This window comes from Tursiops truncatus, chromosome X (genome assembly GCF_011762595.2).
Source record: "Tursiops truncatus isolate mTurTru1 chromosome X, mTurTru1.mat.Y, whole genome shotgun sequence".
Lineage (NCBI taxonomy): Eukaryota > Metazoa > Chordata > Mammalia > Artiodactyla > Delphinidae > Tursiops > Tursiops truncatus.
This window is the reverse complement of record NC_047055.1, coordinates 1,815,595-1,828,923: the sequence shown is the minus strand read 5'-3', so window position 1 is coordinate 1,828,923 and position 13,329 is coordinate 1,815,595. Positions and strand designations below refer to the sequence as shown.

At 64.2% G+C, this 13,329-nt stretch overlaps 1 protein-coding gene across 2 annotated transcripts; it reads left to right on the top strand.

The window, feature by feature from the left end:
• The first annotated feature begins 68 nt into the window (after positions 1-68).
• Positions 69-9,587, top strand: SLC6A8 (solute carrier family 6 member 8). Of its 2 annotated transcripts, none has more exons than XM_033849161.2 (13): positions 69-960; positions 2,435-2,566; positions 3,636-3,885; positions 4,310-4,442; positions 5,431-5,565; positions 5,658-5,761; positions 5,850-5,974; positions 6,634-6,746; positions 6,879-7,016; positions 7,096-7,198; positions 7,290-7,390; positions 7,480-7,650; positions 8,053-9,587. In XM_033849161.2, the coding sequence occupies exons 1-13, from the start codon at positions 699-701 to the stop codon at positions 8,191-8,193; spliced, it is 1,908 nt and encodes a 635-aa protein (XP_033705052.1). In that variant the 5' UTR covers positions 69-698; the 3' UTR covers positions 8,194-9,587. The 2 variants fall into 2 exon arrangements, with proteins under 2 accessions (XP_033705052.1, XP_073654925.1); XM_073798824.1 differs by lacking the exon at positions 69-960 and adding an exon at positions 1,252-1,272.
• Positions 9,588-13,329: the final 3,742 nt, after the last annotated feature.

Below are 13,329 nucleotides of genomic sequence, written 5' to 3'. Positions count from 1 at the left end.
CAGTCCAGTCGTGGGGGTGGGGCGACAGTGACATCATCCCGAAGTCGGTTCTTAAACGGCAGCCGGTCGGACCGGGGAGGAGAGGCAGGATCGCAGCGCAGTGGCGAGTCGCTGAGCCCGCCGCGGCCCCGAGAGCGGCTGGAGCCGCCGCCGCCGCCGCGGCCGCCAGGAAGGAGGGGCGAGCGCGCCTAGGCCGCCGCCGGGAGAGCCGCGGGCGAGCCGAGCAGCCGCGCGGGTCCGGGCCGGGGCGGGGGGCGCGGGCCGTAGGCCCCTGCTCCGGCCGCAGCTTGCAGACAGTGGGCTCCGGTGGGCTCCGGCTGCCACCCGCGCCCCGTTAGGCTGAGCCTCGGGCCGGCCGAACAACCGCCGCCGCCGCCGCCGCCGCCGCCGCCGCCGCGGGAGCTGCGGGCAGGAGCCTCGGGAGCCGCCGCCGCCGCCCGGCCGGGCCCCGCCGCCGCCCGCGCGCCCCCGGGCCCCCGACACACATGAGATTCTTCAGGCTCACTTTCAAGTGCTTCGTGGACTGCTTCTGACCGCGCCGCCCCCGCCGTCCCGCACCCCGCCCGCCGCCCGCCCGCCGCCCCGACCCCCGGTCCGGCCGCCCCCGGCCCCCGGCGGGCCCGCGCCTTCGGGCCCCCCCCAGTGCCGCCAGCGCCCCCGCCGCCCGCCCGCTCCCGCGGGGCGCCGCGCCCCCGGCCATGGCGAAGAAGAGCGCCAAGAACGGCATCTACAGCGTGTCCGGCGACGAGAAGAAGGGCCCCCTGATCGCGCCCGGGCCCGACGGGGCCCCGGCCAAGGCCGACGGCCCCGCGGGCCTGGGGGCGCCTGGCGGCCACCTGGCCGTGCCGCCGCGCGAGACCTGGACGCGCCAGATGGACTTCATCATGTCCTGCGTGGGCTTCGCCGTGGGCCTGGGCAACGTGTGGCGCTTCCCCTACCTGTGCTACAAGAACGGCGGAGGTGAGCGCGGGCCCCTCCCCCGCCTGCCGCCGGCCCCGCCGGGGCGCCCGTGCGAAGTCCAGGGGGTGGGGAGGCCCCCCCGGGACGGCCGGGGGCGGCCCCTCGCCCGCCGTCGCCGCGCGGTGGCCCAGCCGGGCGGTCTCCGCCCCCCCCCCCCCCCCCCGGCCGGTCATGTGCCTGGCAGCGTGTGGGGGGAGGGGGCCGGCGAGCCTCCTGCCGAAAACGCCGAGCTGCCCCCACAGACTCTGGGCCCGAAGTGATTGGCCACCGAGGTGGCAAGACGAGGCCTCCCCCTTGGGGGGGCTTCCAGAGGTGAGGAGCCCTGGCTGCCCCCACAGGTCAGGCACACAAGTGGCACATTGTGTGGGCCCCCCACGTGTGCACACACGAACACACACACAATGGGCCACTCTGTCCCTCCCTCTGCTTTCCCCTCCCTTCCCTCCTCTCTTCTCTTCCCCTCTCTCCCCTTCCCTCCCCTCCCCTCCCTCCCCTCTAGCCTGGGCCTGGAACACTGGGTGCCTGAGCCAGGCTTGGGAAGCCTGCAGCCTGGGCCGCCTGGCGCCGCCGCTGGACACACTGCATGCACACCCCATGCCCGCCCCAGCCCAGCTTAGCAACAGCGATGGGCACGCGTGTGTCCTGTGACTGCAAAGCAGCACCAGGGTTGGTGGGAAGCCGCAGGGACTAGATGACGGACGGGTGGGAAACTGAGGCCCAGAGAGAAGGCCTTTGCCCAAGGTCACAAGCAAGAAGGATGCTGAGACCTGAAGCCAAGCTCAGCTTTTGAGTAGTGGAGAGTGCCGAGCGGGGGCAAGGGTAGGGGGCCTGGAGAGGAGAAGGGCTCCCCCACCCCCAGCCTGAAGTCCCTGCCAGCCTCCCCCAACCTTGTCTCCTGTCCTTGCTCATATGCCCTTTCAGACACCCTCCACTCTGCCCACTGGCAGACGACTGCTACCCACCTACCCACCCACCCGCTCCCCTGCACCTTCACACTTGCAGGAAAGAGTCTGGGTGCCGGCACAGTCCAGGGCTCCCTTCCCCTCGCCCAAGCTCAGCACGTCCCCGGGCCTGAGCGCCGGCCACGGAGTGGCTTGTGTCCACAAGTGCATGTGTCCTCCGTGCCCGTTAGTTAGGTCACCGTAGGTGAGTAGGGGCAGAAGCCTTGTAGGGGACCCCCAGCCCAGGAAACAGGGCTCTAAGGCCCAGGGGCTGCCGTAGGCCCCTCGACACTCCACCTCCCCAAGACTGTTCACCTTGGGCCCCTGAGTCAGCAGCCACCCCTTGCACTGATTCACTCAGTGGGAAGTTATGATGGGCTCTGGGCGGAGCCTGAATCTGGGGCTCCACCCGCCTCCCAGGGCTTCTGAAAGCCAGGCTGGCTGGCCTGGCCTGGCTGAGGAGTTTGGGTCAAGTCCCCACCTGGCTAAGGGGCCACCCTGTGCAAGTGGCCACCTTGAGCTTCATCCCCCAGGTGTGTTCCTCATTCCCTACATCCTGATCGCCCTGGTCGGAGGAATCCCCATTTTCTTCTTGGAGATCTCGCTGGGCCAGTTCATGAAGGCCGGCAGCATCAACGTGTGGAACATCTGCCCCCTGTTCAAAGGTGAGCAGCCCCAGGCAGCCCCTCTCACCCTCTCCCTCCGGGACCTCTCCCCTTTCCCGCCACTGGGGCAAAACTGGTACCCACTTGAGAAACCTCAAGTCTGAGCATCTCCTGTCTGAGCACCAGGCCTGGGATGCCCCCCAAGCTGTGAGGGAGAACCTGGAGGACATGCAGACCACCTGGCTGACCTTGGGGAGGTGGAGACTAGAGTGGGGGATGGACCTCTCCACCAGGGCGAGAAAGCCCAGTCCCAGCAGCACCCGGGACAGGCCCTGCCGAGTATACTTTGGCTCGCTGGGGCTGAAAAGAGGGTGGCTGGGCATGAGACGCGATGGCAGGAGAAGCCAGAGGGCCAGCCTAAGGAGCTGGGGCGGGAGCCATTGAAAGTTCAGGGTCTGAAGGGAAGGACCAGTGGCCCCTTCTGCGTGTGAGCAGTGCTCCCCCATCAGCTCAAGGCCCTAGGAGGTAGGGCCTACTGTTACCGTCCTCGTTGGCTGGGGCACAGAGAGGTGAAGTAAGTGACTGGCCAAGGTTGCCTCCTGAGAGGGTGACTGTCTCCCACGCTGCCCCAGGTCCCCAGAAAACCCCCAGCTGCTGGTACGGAAGGCCATTGGGTGGGGGGCAGGTGGAGGCATGGCCTTCCTTCAACCGTCATGGTGGCAGTGGGACCCAGAAGGGGACAGGTATGTGAGACTAGGGAAACAAGAGGACTTGACTCTCAGACGGGGGCAGGATGTGTGCTCTGCTTTGGGGCTGGGGAGGATGCAGGAGGTGAAGCAGGGCGGGGGCAGGGAGCAGGGGCTGATTTGGGGGGACAGATTGAGGAGTTAGCCTAGCGCTGGGGACACAGTGCAAGGGAGACCCCAAGGGGACTTGGAGAGGTCTGGTTGGACAGCAACAGAGAAGGATTTAGTTGCACGGATGGCGGGGGAGGGGGAGGATGGCAGATGCAGGGAGCAGGATGTTGGGGTCCAGCAGGGACCGCTGGCAGTGCCTGGCCATGTAGATAGTGGGGACGGTGGGGAACTGGCCAGAAAAGAGCCTGCATGGAAACTCTGCTCCTCTCCAGGCCTGGGCTACGCCTCCATGGTGATCGTCTTCTATTGCAACACCTACTACATCATGGTGCTGGCCTGGGGCTTCTATTATTTGGTGAAGTCCTTCACCACCACGCTGCCCTGGGCCACGTGTGGCCATACCTGGAACACTCCCGACTGTGTGGAGATCTTCCGCCACGAAGACTGTGCCAATGCCACCCTGGCCAACCTCACTTGTGACCAGCTTGCTGACCGCCGGTCCCCTGTCATCGAGTTCTGGGAGTGAGTCAGGCACCTCTGGGCCAGGCCCCGCCTGTCTCTCTGGTCTCCCACACGTAGCTCGAGTCTGCATGTGTGTTCGTGTGCACGCGCGCGTGTGTCGGGGCCCGGCCCTGGGGGGATGAGGCCAGGGATGCGGAGCGGGCGGTGCCTGCCCACCTAGGGAGGGAAGCGGGGGGCTGCTGCTGGGCCTGCTGGGGACGGCGTGGGGCCGGACCGCCAGGGGCTCCAAGGCTCCGGGGGCACAGACTGCAGCGACTTCAGGCTGCAGGCTTGGCCCGGGCTGGCCAGCTGCATGGGGGAGACCGGCTGGACGCAAGGGCTGAGGCAGCGGGGGTGGGGGGAGGGCGGGAGGCGCCACCCCAGGACCACCCCCAGTCTCCTGGCCGTTTGCTGGCACAGACCTCATGGGCTTTCCCTCCCCCAGGAACAAAGTCTTGCGGCTCTCCGGGGGCCTGGAGGTTCCGGGGGCCCTCAACTGGGAGGTGACCCTGTGTCTGCTGGCCTGCTGGGTGCTGGTCTACTTCTGTGTCTGGAAGGGGGTCAAGTCAACAGGAAAGGTACAGCCAGGGTGACGCCAGGGCTGGGGGCAGCACTGCCTGGGGGGGTGTGGGTGTCTGCCAGCGACCACTGCTGCCACGGGAGGAGACGGCACGAGGGCCAGAGCCTGAGGAGGGGCAGGGACTTCAGTCCGGGCCACTTGATCCCCACCCCCTGGCGGGAGAGTCCTCCCCACCCTGCGCCTCCAGGCCCGGCAGCCTTCCCTCCCGAGTGGAGGTGGAGTGGCCCGGGCAGCGGCTGCCCCTTCCCTGGGGTGGGGGGCATCCCTGGCTCGCCTTTCCTGTCTCGCCTTCCCTCCCTTCCAGTTCCTCTCGGTTCTGGCTCTGCGTCAGCTTTTGACCTTCTCGGTCTGTCTCTCTCACCTGCCTGTCTGCCCTCGGGGACCCAGCGGGGAGCGTGGACCCATCCCTCCCTCAGGGGCTCCCTGTCAGGTTGTGGGCACAACTGTGTGAACAGACACACAATAAGACAGCCTGCCGGTGGTTGCGGGACACGCAGGACACGGCCAGGTCTCTGGAGGGCGGGAGCGTTCCAGCAGGGTCCGCAGAGCAGCCGCTTGGCGCTGCTTGCATGGGAGGCAGAGGCCTTTGCTGCCGTCTTGATCTTGCCTCTGTCTCTGGCTAGCTGAGTTCTAATCCCCGGCACCAAGGACCCCCGCCTCTCTGCAGACCAGGCCCTGGAGTCGGCACGGGAGGCGTGGGACCTGCGTGCGGGCTGCGGCCTCGCTCCCTGCCAGGGGAGGGCCCTGCCTCTCCCTCCCTCTGCAGCTGACCTGTGCTCGCCGTGGGGCTGCTGGTGCCCCAGCCAAGCACCCAGCTTCCTTTGGGAGGAGTCGTGGCTCTGATGAGTAGAAGGGGGTGCCACTGGGTGGCCTCCCTCCTCACCACTGAGCACACCGGCCAGCAGGGACGGTGGCCTTCCTGGCAGCCCTGCGCAGGCGGGGGAGGTGGGTGCCACAGGACCCCTCTGAGCACCCCCGCCCCCCAGGTCGTGTATTTCACCGCTACATTCCCCTACGTGGTCCTCGTTGTGCTGCTCGTGCGTGGAGTGCTGCTGCCTGGAGCCGTGGACGGCATCATCTACTATCTCAAGCCTGACTGGTCGAAGCTGGCGTCCCCTCAGGTGAGGCGGAGGTCGGGTGGGGGGGACACTGTGCGGGAGCAGGCCGGCCTAGCAGCGCTCCTCACACCTGCTCTCCCCTCGCTCATCTCCAGGTATGGATAGATGCCGGGACCCAGATTTTCTTTTCTTACGCCATTGGCCTGGGGGCCCTCACGGCCCTGGGCAGCTACAATCGCTTCAACAACAACTGCTACAAGTAGGCACTACAGCCCTGCCACCCCTGCCCTGCCTGCCCGTGGGCAGCAGGCAGTCTCACCAGCCCACACGGTCCCCTCTGCCCCCAGGGATGCCATCATCCTCGCACTCATCAACAGCGGGACCAGCTTCTTTGCTGGCTTCGTGGTCTTCTCCATCCTGGGCTTCATGGCCACAGAGCAGGGCGTGCACATCTCCAAGGTGGCGGAATCAGGTAAAGACGCCCCAAGCCCCAGCCCGGGCTCCGGAGCAGCGGCAGCTGCTGTCGTAACGGACCGTGTACGCGAACGCACACAGAATGACGTTCTGAGAAATGAGAACAATTCAAACTCAATTTGTCACATCACTCTGGGCCAGGAGGCCTGGCTGAGCAGCTGCGAGGCACAGCTGTGCAGCCACCTCAGGCCAGGCCACGTGGAGCCCCGAGCCCCCATCCATCTGTATCCAGGGGCCTCGGGGTATGTCCTCACACTTGCCTGAGTGTTGTAGAGGGAAAGGTCGGCCTTCTCTGGGTCAGTGGTGATCTGCGACCACAGTAGCTGCCGGAACCCAGGTACAGAAGGCTGAGCCAGACACGCCACTCATGAGTACAGGTCTACCAAGGGCTTGCGGGGACCTTCCAGCCCCTGGTATGGCGCGCGCGCGTGCAGACACACACACACACACACACACACACACACGCGCGCGCGCACACACACACACGCACACACGAGGGCTCGAGTGGCCCGGCAGTGTCTTGACAGAAGTGGAAAGGCCCTTGGCCACAGGGTGCCCTGGCATCGTCCACTCCTCTGGTACCGTGGTGCAGGGTGGAGGGGGACAGGTCGTGGGTGGGGGGCTCCAGGTGTCCACACCCTGCCCCTTCCCCCTCAGGGCCTGGCCTGGCTTTCATCGCCTATCCCCGGGCCGTCACGCTGATGCCTGTGGCCCCGCTCTGGGCTGCTCTGTTCTTCTTCATGCTGCTGCTGCTTGGCCTTGACAGCCAGGTTTGAGAGGGGGGATGCAAGAGAGGGGGCTGGGAGGTGGGGGGGAGGGGGACTGGCGAGCAGAGGGCACACTGGGCGACGGGAGATGGCAGGTGGGTGGGGAGGGGCACGGCCTGAGTTGCCCGGCCACAGTTTGTAGGTGTGGAAGGCTTCATCACCGGCCTGCTGGACCTCCTCCCGGCCTCCTACTACTTCCGTTTCCAAAGAGAGATCTCCGTGGCCCTCTGCTGCGCCCTCTGCTTTGTCATTGATCTCTCCATGGTGACCGATGTGAGTGGGGGCAGGGTGAGGGATGCCCCTGGCCTCAGGCTGCCGGCTGCCACCTTCCCTGACCTGGCTCCATCCCCAGGGCGGGATGTATGTCTTCCAGCTGTTTGACTACTACTCAGCCAGCGGCACCACCCTGCTCTGGCAGGCCTTCTGGGAGTGCGTGGTGATCGCCTGGGTGTACGGTAGGTCTGGGCCGACAGGCAAGCCGGGGGTGCGGCACGGTCAGGGGTGGTACATCTCTAGCCCTGGCCCTCCGGCCTCACGTTACCCCAGGAGCCGACCGCTTCATGGACGACGTGGCCTGCATGATCGGGTACCGACCTTGCCCCTGGATGAAATGGTGCTGGTCTTTCTTCACCCCGCTGGTGTGCATGGTAAGGGCCGGGAGAGGCTGGGCAGGGCGAGGGACACCGAGGGCCCGCAGTGGTGGCTGCCGGCTGAGCGCGAGGCTTCTCGCCCGCAGGGCATCTTCATCTTCAACACGGTGTACTACAAGCCGCTGGTCTACAACAACACCTACGTGTACCCGTGGTGGGGCGAGGCCATGGGCTGGGGCTTCGCGCTCTCCTCCATGCTGTGTGTGCCCCTCCACCTCCTGGGCTGCCTCCTCAGGGCCAAGGGGACCGTGGCTGAGGTCAGTTCCCCGCGCCCCGTCTCCCGCACACCATCCCTCCCCCCCGTTGGGTGGAGACGTGACCTCCAGAGCGCCCTGCCCCTTCTCCCACCTGCCGGGAGGGACAGACCGTTGTGCCGGAGCCTCTGGGCCAGCTCGGAGGGGGGTGTACGGGAGGAGAGTTGGCCCTCCAGGGCCTCGCTCAGGTGGTGGCGGCGGAGGAGAGGCCTGTCCCTAGCCTCTGTTCTAGCAGCCACTCGGCCCTCCGCTGAACCCCTATTTCCCTAGCGTAGGGAGCGGGGCCTGGTCAGGAGGGGCGCGGCCCCGGGCCCCAGGTTGGTGGCAGGTGGCGGGAAGCGGAGAGAGGCCAGGGACAAGCAGGTGCCCCTCCCCAGGGACTCAAGGTGTCCCTCTCTCCCGCAGCGCTGGCAGCACCTGACGCAGCCCGTCTGGGGCCTCCACCACTTGGAGTACAGAGCTCAGGACTCGGATGTCAGGGGCCTGACCACCCTGACCCCAGTGTCTGAGAGCAGCAAGGTGGTGGTGGTGGAGAGCGTCATGTGACAGGTGCCCCGGCTCACATCACCAGCTCACCCTCTCGTAGCCATAGCAGCCCCTGCTCTAGCCCCCCACCCCCCCAGGGGGCTTGCCTTTCCCTGACACCTATGGGGTCTGCCGGGGGGGGGAGGGGAGGAAGCACCAGAGTGCTTATAACTAAAATAACTTTTTCCATTTTTAATAAAATGCCAAAAATATCACAACCCACCAAAAATAGATGCCTCCCCCACCCCCCTTAACCAAGCTGGTGCACACGCTGCTTCCCAAGCCCTGCCGCCCGCCCTCCAGTGCCCGCTACCGTCACGTCTCACCTGACCCCACCAGGCCCTGCCTGCCTCTCTCCAGGCTCTGCCCAGCACACCCCTGGGTGGCCCCTCACCCCAGGGGCAGCAGTGGCAGCTCGGGGAACAGGGGGACTGGAGAGCAGAGGGGGCAGGCGAGGGGGGGCAGCAGAACCAAGGCGAATATTTCAGCTGGGCTAGACCCCTCTCCCCGTCCCTTCTCTAGAAGCTTAGAGAGCCAGCCAGCAAGGGAACCTTCGGTTCCTGAGCCAGTTGCCACCAGTAGCAGTTGTGTGAGCTTGAGTGCATGTGTGCGTGAGTACATAGGGTATAGACATAGATCTCTGTTTCTCAGCCAAGGTGAATACCAGGTGTAAATTGTGCCTGTGGGCAAATGAGGCTTGTATTTTGCACATTTTATAAAAACTTGAGGAGATTTCTGCTTGTATATTTCTAAGAAACACCCCAACGTCCCTCTCCTTGCCACGCCCCACCCCTTTCAGCCCCTCTTACACCTCTGCCCCAGCCAAGGAGTGTGAATTTATAGATCTCATTTTCATAGGCAAAACAGAAGCTTCAAGCTGCCGAGTGTGTGAGTCTGTCGTGTGGGTATGCACGTGTAGTCCCTGGCCCCAGACTGGGGTGGGAAAAGTGCATGGTGGGGACCTCAGTGGGTGTCTGCACACTCCCCGCTCTACCCACAGGTCGGCAGGGTGAGCCGACGCAGGGTTCTGCGGGGGGATCCAGACCTGGGGCTGCTCACCCAGCATGCTCAGGCTGACCCACACCCTGCGCCCTGGGCCGGGCGCCCCTTGGGCAGGGATCTGAGGTGGGCATCCGTCCCCCGCCCCAGGGATCCTGCGCGCGGCTCCCACCTGCGAGCTTAAGGCTGACGCACTTTCCACGTCTCAAGTCCTCCGCGTAGCAGCTTCACTTAACCCACGTCTGTGTCACGTCCAATCCCGAGACAGCCGAGGGGGCCCTAGAAAGGCTTCCCTCACACCCTGACGTGGGCTGGAGGGGTGGGGGGCGGGTGAGGGCGGCGGTCCAGCAGGGACACCCTTACTGTGCTCAAAAGCCACTGCAAACATAGCAATAAAAACATGTCATTTTCCAAAAGCTGGCTCCTGCCCCCACTCTGTTTGTCAGGTGCCAGAGCTGCGGGTGGAGGCCTCCCCACCTCGAGCAGCTTCCTTGGGCAAGTATTCGCCCTGAGGGTCTCTGCACCCGGCACTGTTCTGGGATCTTGGAACGGAACAGGGAAGGAATCCGGCAGGAAGCCTTTTCCCCACGGAGCTGACATACTTGGGGAGCAAGGATATCGGCGTGCTAAAGAGGAGCACGCCGAGCGGGGAAGGTGGGTGTGAAGTCCGGGCGCTGAGGTTTGCAAAGGCTGCCCAAATGCTGCACTGAACAGGTGCTCTTCCGAGGGCAGGCGAGGGAGAAGGCTGGGGAGGAGGCTCCGATAGAGCCCCCGGAAGGAAGGTGGAGATCACTGGGTGGGACCAGGGCACTAGCAGTGCAGGTGAGAAGTCTCTGGGTTAGGGACCTGTTTGCGAGGCAGAGCCAACAGGCTTTTGGATGGCTGGGATGCCAGGGACGATGGCAGTTGCCAGGTCCTGCACCAGGGAGACGAGGAGGTTTGGAGGGGACGGTGGTGTCAACTGAGTAGAAATGTCCAGTAGGCAGGTGGACAAGGAGTTTGAAGTTCTGGAAAGAGTCTGGGCTGGAGACAGAATTTTGGAAATTCTCATTACATAAAGATGGCCCCGAGCCTGGAACGAGCTCCCCAAGGCCGGGGCGGGGGGGGGCCGCGGGCAGCTGGAGAGGGAGACGTGGCCCAAGCACTTGAGTGGCCCTGGGACACTCAAGAGGTGGCAGAGGGCTTCCCTGGTGGCGCAGTGGTTGAGAGTCCGCCTGCCGATGCAGGGGACACGGGTTCGTGCCCGGGTCCGGGAGGATCCCACATGCCGCGGAGTGGCTGGGCCCGTGAGCCATGGCCGCTGAGCCTGTGCGTCCGGAGCCTGTGCTCCGCAACGAGAGAGGCCGCGAAAGTGAGAGGCCCGCGTACCGCAAAAAAAAAAAAAAGGTGGCAGAGAAGAGGGGGGACCGGCTGCAGAGTCTGAGGAGGCTCGGGAGGGGCCCTCGAGTGCCAGACGGGTCCTGGAACACATGTGAGGACCCCCCCAACCCCGCCCTGGGCGTCAGGGAGGAGGGAGCAATGGGCTCTGTCGGGTGCTGCCCACGGTCACGGGAAGTGAGGCCCGAGATCGCCAGCTGCGTTTGGCGACAAGATAGGTGACAAAATCGCGGAGACCTGGATGAGAGAGGTCTGGTGTGGGAGGAAGGGCCAAAGTCTGATTGGAGTGGTATTAGAAAAGGAGCGGAAGCAACCCAAGTGTCCACCGACAGAGGAACAGATGAAAACAATGTGATCCATCCACACGATGGAAAATCAGCCTTAAAAAGGAAGGAAATTCTGACACCTGCTACAACACGGATGAACCTCAGACAAAACGCTCAGTGGAAGGGAAGCCAATCACAAAAAGACATAGTGTGTGACTCCACTTCTATGACGGCCCTAGAGGAATCAAATTCAGAGACAGAAAGCAGAACGGTGGGTGCCAGCAGATGGGGGGAGAGGGAAGGGGAGTTAATGTTTAATGGCGAGAGAGGCCACACACAGTGTAAGTGTACTCAATGTCACTCAACGACAATCCTAAAAATGGTTAAAGCAGAGTTTGAGATTACACACACTTTAGCCCAGTGTAAGGGAAGGGGTGGGGAAGACCTGGAGAAAGTGAACCCATTCAGGTCCTTGGCTCCATCCCGAGTGATAGGAGGAGGAGCATGACGAGGCATAGACACAGGGTGGCCAGGACCAGCCCGGTCATCATCTGAGGCAGGCCTGGGGTGGGGGTCAAGGTTGGGAACCTGCTGCCCACTCTGAATGCCAGCCTGGGCAGAAGGGAGGGGGTGGCCCTTCAGAGAAAAGTGACAACTTGCTCCTCTTCAGTCCCTCCCAGGCCAGTCCCTCTCTTTAGCAAGGCACAGTCCCCTTAGAGAGGAGGGGGCTTTAGCCCTCAACTGTACAGCCGGAGATGGGCTCCGCCTGTGACACGGCCATCAGCCCATGCTCTCATGATCACCAAGAAGAACCCAGAGAGCACAGGTCACTGCAGAGCTTGGGAAGGAACATCGGCCGAGCAGGCCCAACCCCAACTCGACCTGGGCCTTTGCTGGCGTGGAGAGGCGCCTCGGCGGTGCGACGGTGGCCCGGGCCCTGCAGGCCCAACACCTGACTACCGTTCGTCTGACCCAACCCGTCCGACCCTTCTCTTAAAAGACTTTTCACCCTACAAACCTCTGCTCTCGCCACGCCCACAACTCCAAGAACCCCGTGTGCTGGCAGCTCCCCAAACCTGCAGCCTGGCTCTCCTGAGCAGGCCCCTCACATGGTGTCCAGCCCCCACCCTGCATCCGCTCCTCCATCAACAGTCCCTGCCTCCCCTGCGGCTGGGCCTGCTGTCACCCCCAGGCCCTCGCTACTCCCCACCCTGACTCATACCAACTCCTTAACGTCTCCGTTCCCCCGACCACCGCCATGCCTTGGCTCAGATCCTCATCACCTCTTACCAAATGGCCTCCAAGCCACCTGCCACAGGCCAAGAAAGACTCAGAAAACATCAACAGCACAAAAAAGGGAACTTAGGGAATTCCCTGGCGGTCCAGTTGTTGGGACTCTGTGCTCCACCACAGGGGGGCCGGGTTCGACCCCTGGTCGGGGAACTAGGGTCCCACAAGCCATGCGGTACAGCCAGATAAATTAATTTTAAAAATTTAAAAAAAAAACAAAAAAGGGAACTTGACAGAGGTCATGCTGCTTGGCCAGGGCCCTGAGAGCAGTAGGCTGGCCCCATTCACTTGGGAATCTGTCCGTCCAGTAGGGGCTGAGAACCCAGTGACCAGCAGCCTAGCGGGGGAGACAGGCAAGGAAATGGAACAGCCCAGACCCGTGGAGCCCACGGGGTTACCAGAGCTGGAGGCAAGACGGGGGATACTGTCGGGCACAGTCCCACTCGGAATGGAGGCTGCCGGAGGAAAACAGCCCTCAGGATGGGCCAGAGGGGGCCGGTTTCCTCAGGCAGCCCTCCAGTGTAGGCTGGGCGAGCACCTGGCTTTTCACCTGCCAGAGTCTGCTGCCCCTGCCACTGTCTCTTCCCGTCCCCAGCCCGGGGCCTGATGCCAAGGGGGTTCAGGGACCACCTGGGACTGAACAGGGAAGAACCTAGAGGCACACTGTTTGGACTTTGGCCTGTAGAAGTTCAGAGAAGAGCGAGCTCAGGGAGGCCGAGGTTGTCAGGGAACGCTTCCTGGAAAAGTGGGACTGGCCCTCAGCCTCGGCCTAGCAACCAGAGGGCGTCACCTGTGGGCTCCCTCCCCAGCAAACACCACCTAGAAGGCTGCCCAGAAAGGGGTGGCATTCCTCATGAGAACGTGGGGAAACGACAGCCCTGAAGGGAGCCACCAGCCTGCGCCTGGCAGGAGGAGCAGGTGCGCAAGGCTGGGTGTCAGCACCATCTTCAGGGGCCCCTTAATTCCAAGAGAAAACACCTCCGACCTTACCCCAATTCCCCTCGCCCAGCCCTCAGGGCCAGCAGAGGATGAGCACTACGGCCTGCCCAATGGCGGCCACCTGCCAAAGCCAGCCCAGGGGGCCACCAAGGGGGAGCCCGCTGCCAGAGCAGGCTGTCCGATCAGGGCGGTGCACCTACATGTTCACGGGCCGCAGGTGGCAGAGGAGCACTTTACCCGCCCGGAGGCCCTCCCCACTGCCTCGCTCTGCCCTGGGCCAGTCGCA

What these genes read in the sequence shown, in the direction of transcription:
- SLC6A8 (XM_033849161.2), top strand. Translation starts at nt 699, where the DNA reads ATGGCGAAGAAGAGCGCCAAGAACGGCATCTACAGCGTGTCCGGCGAC. An exon ending in TTCAACAACAACTGCTACAA is followed by an intron (nt 5,762 to 5,849) that starts GTAGGCACTACA and finishes CTCTGCCCCCAG; the next exon opens with GGATGCCATCATCCTCGCAC. An exon ending in CTCCAAGGTGGCGGAATCAG is followed by an intron (nt 5,975 to 6,633) that starts GTAAAGACGCCC and finishes CTTCCCCCTCAG; the next exon opens with GGCCTGGCCTGGCTTTCATC.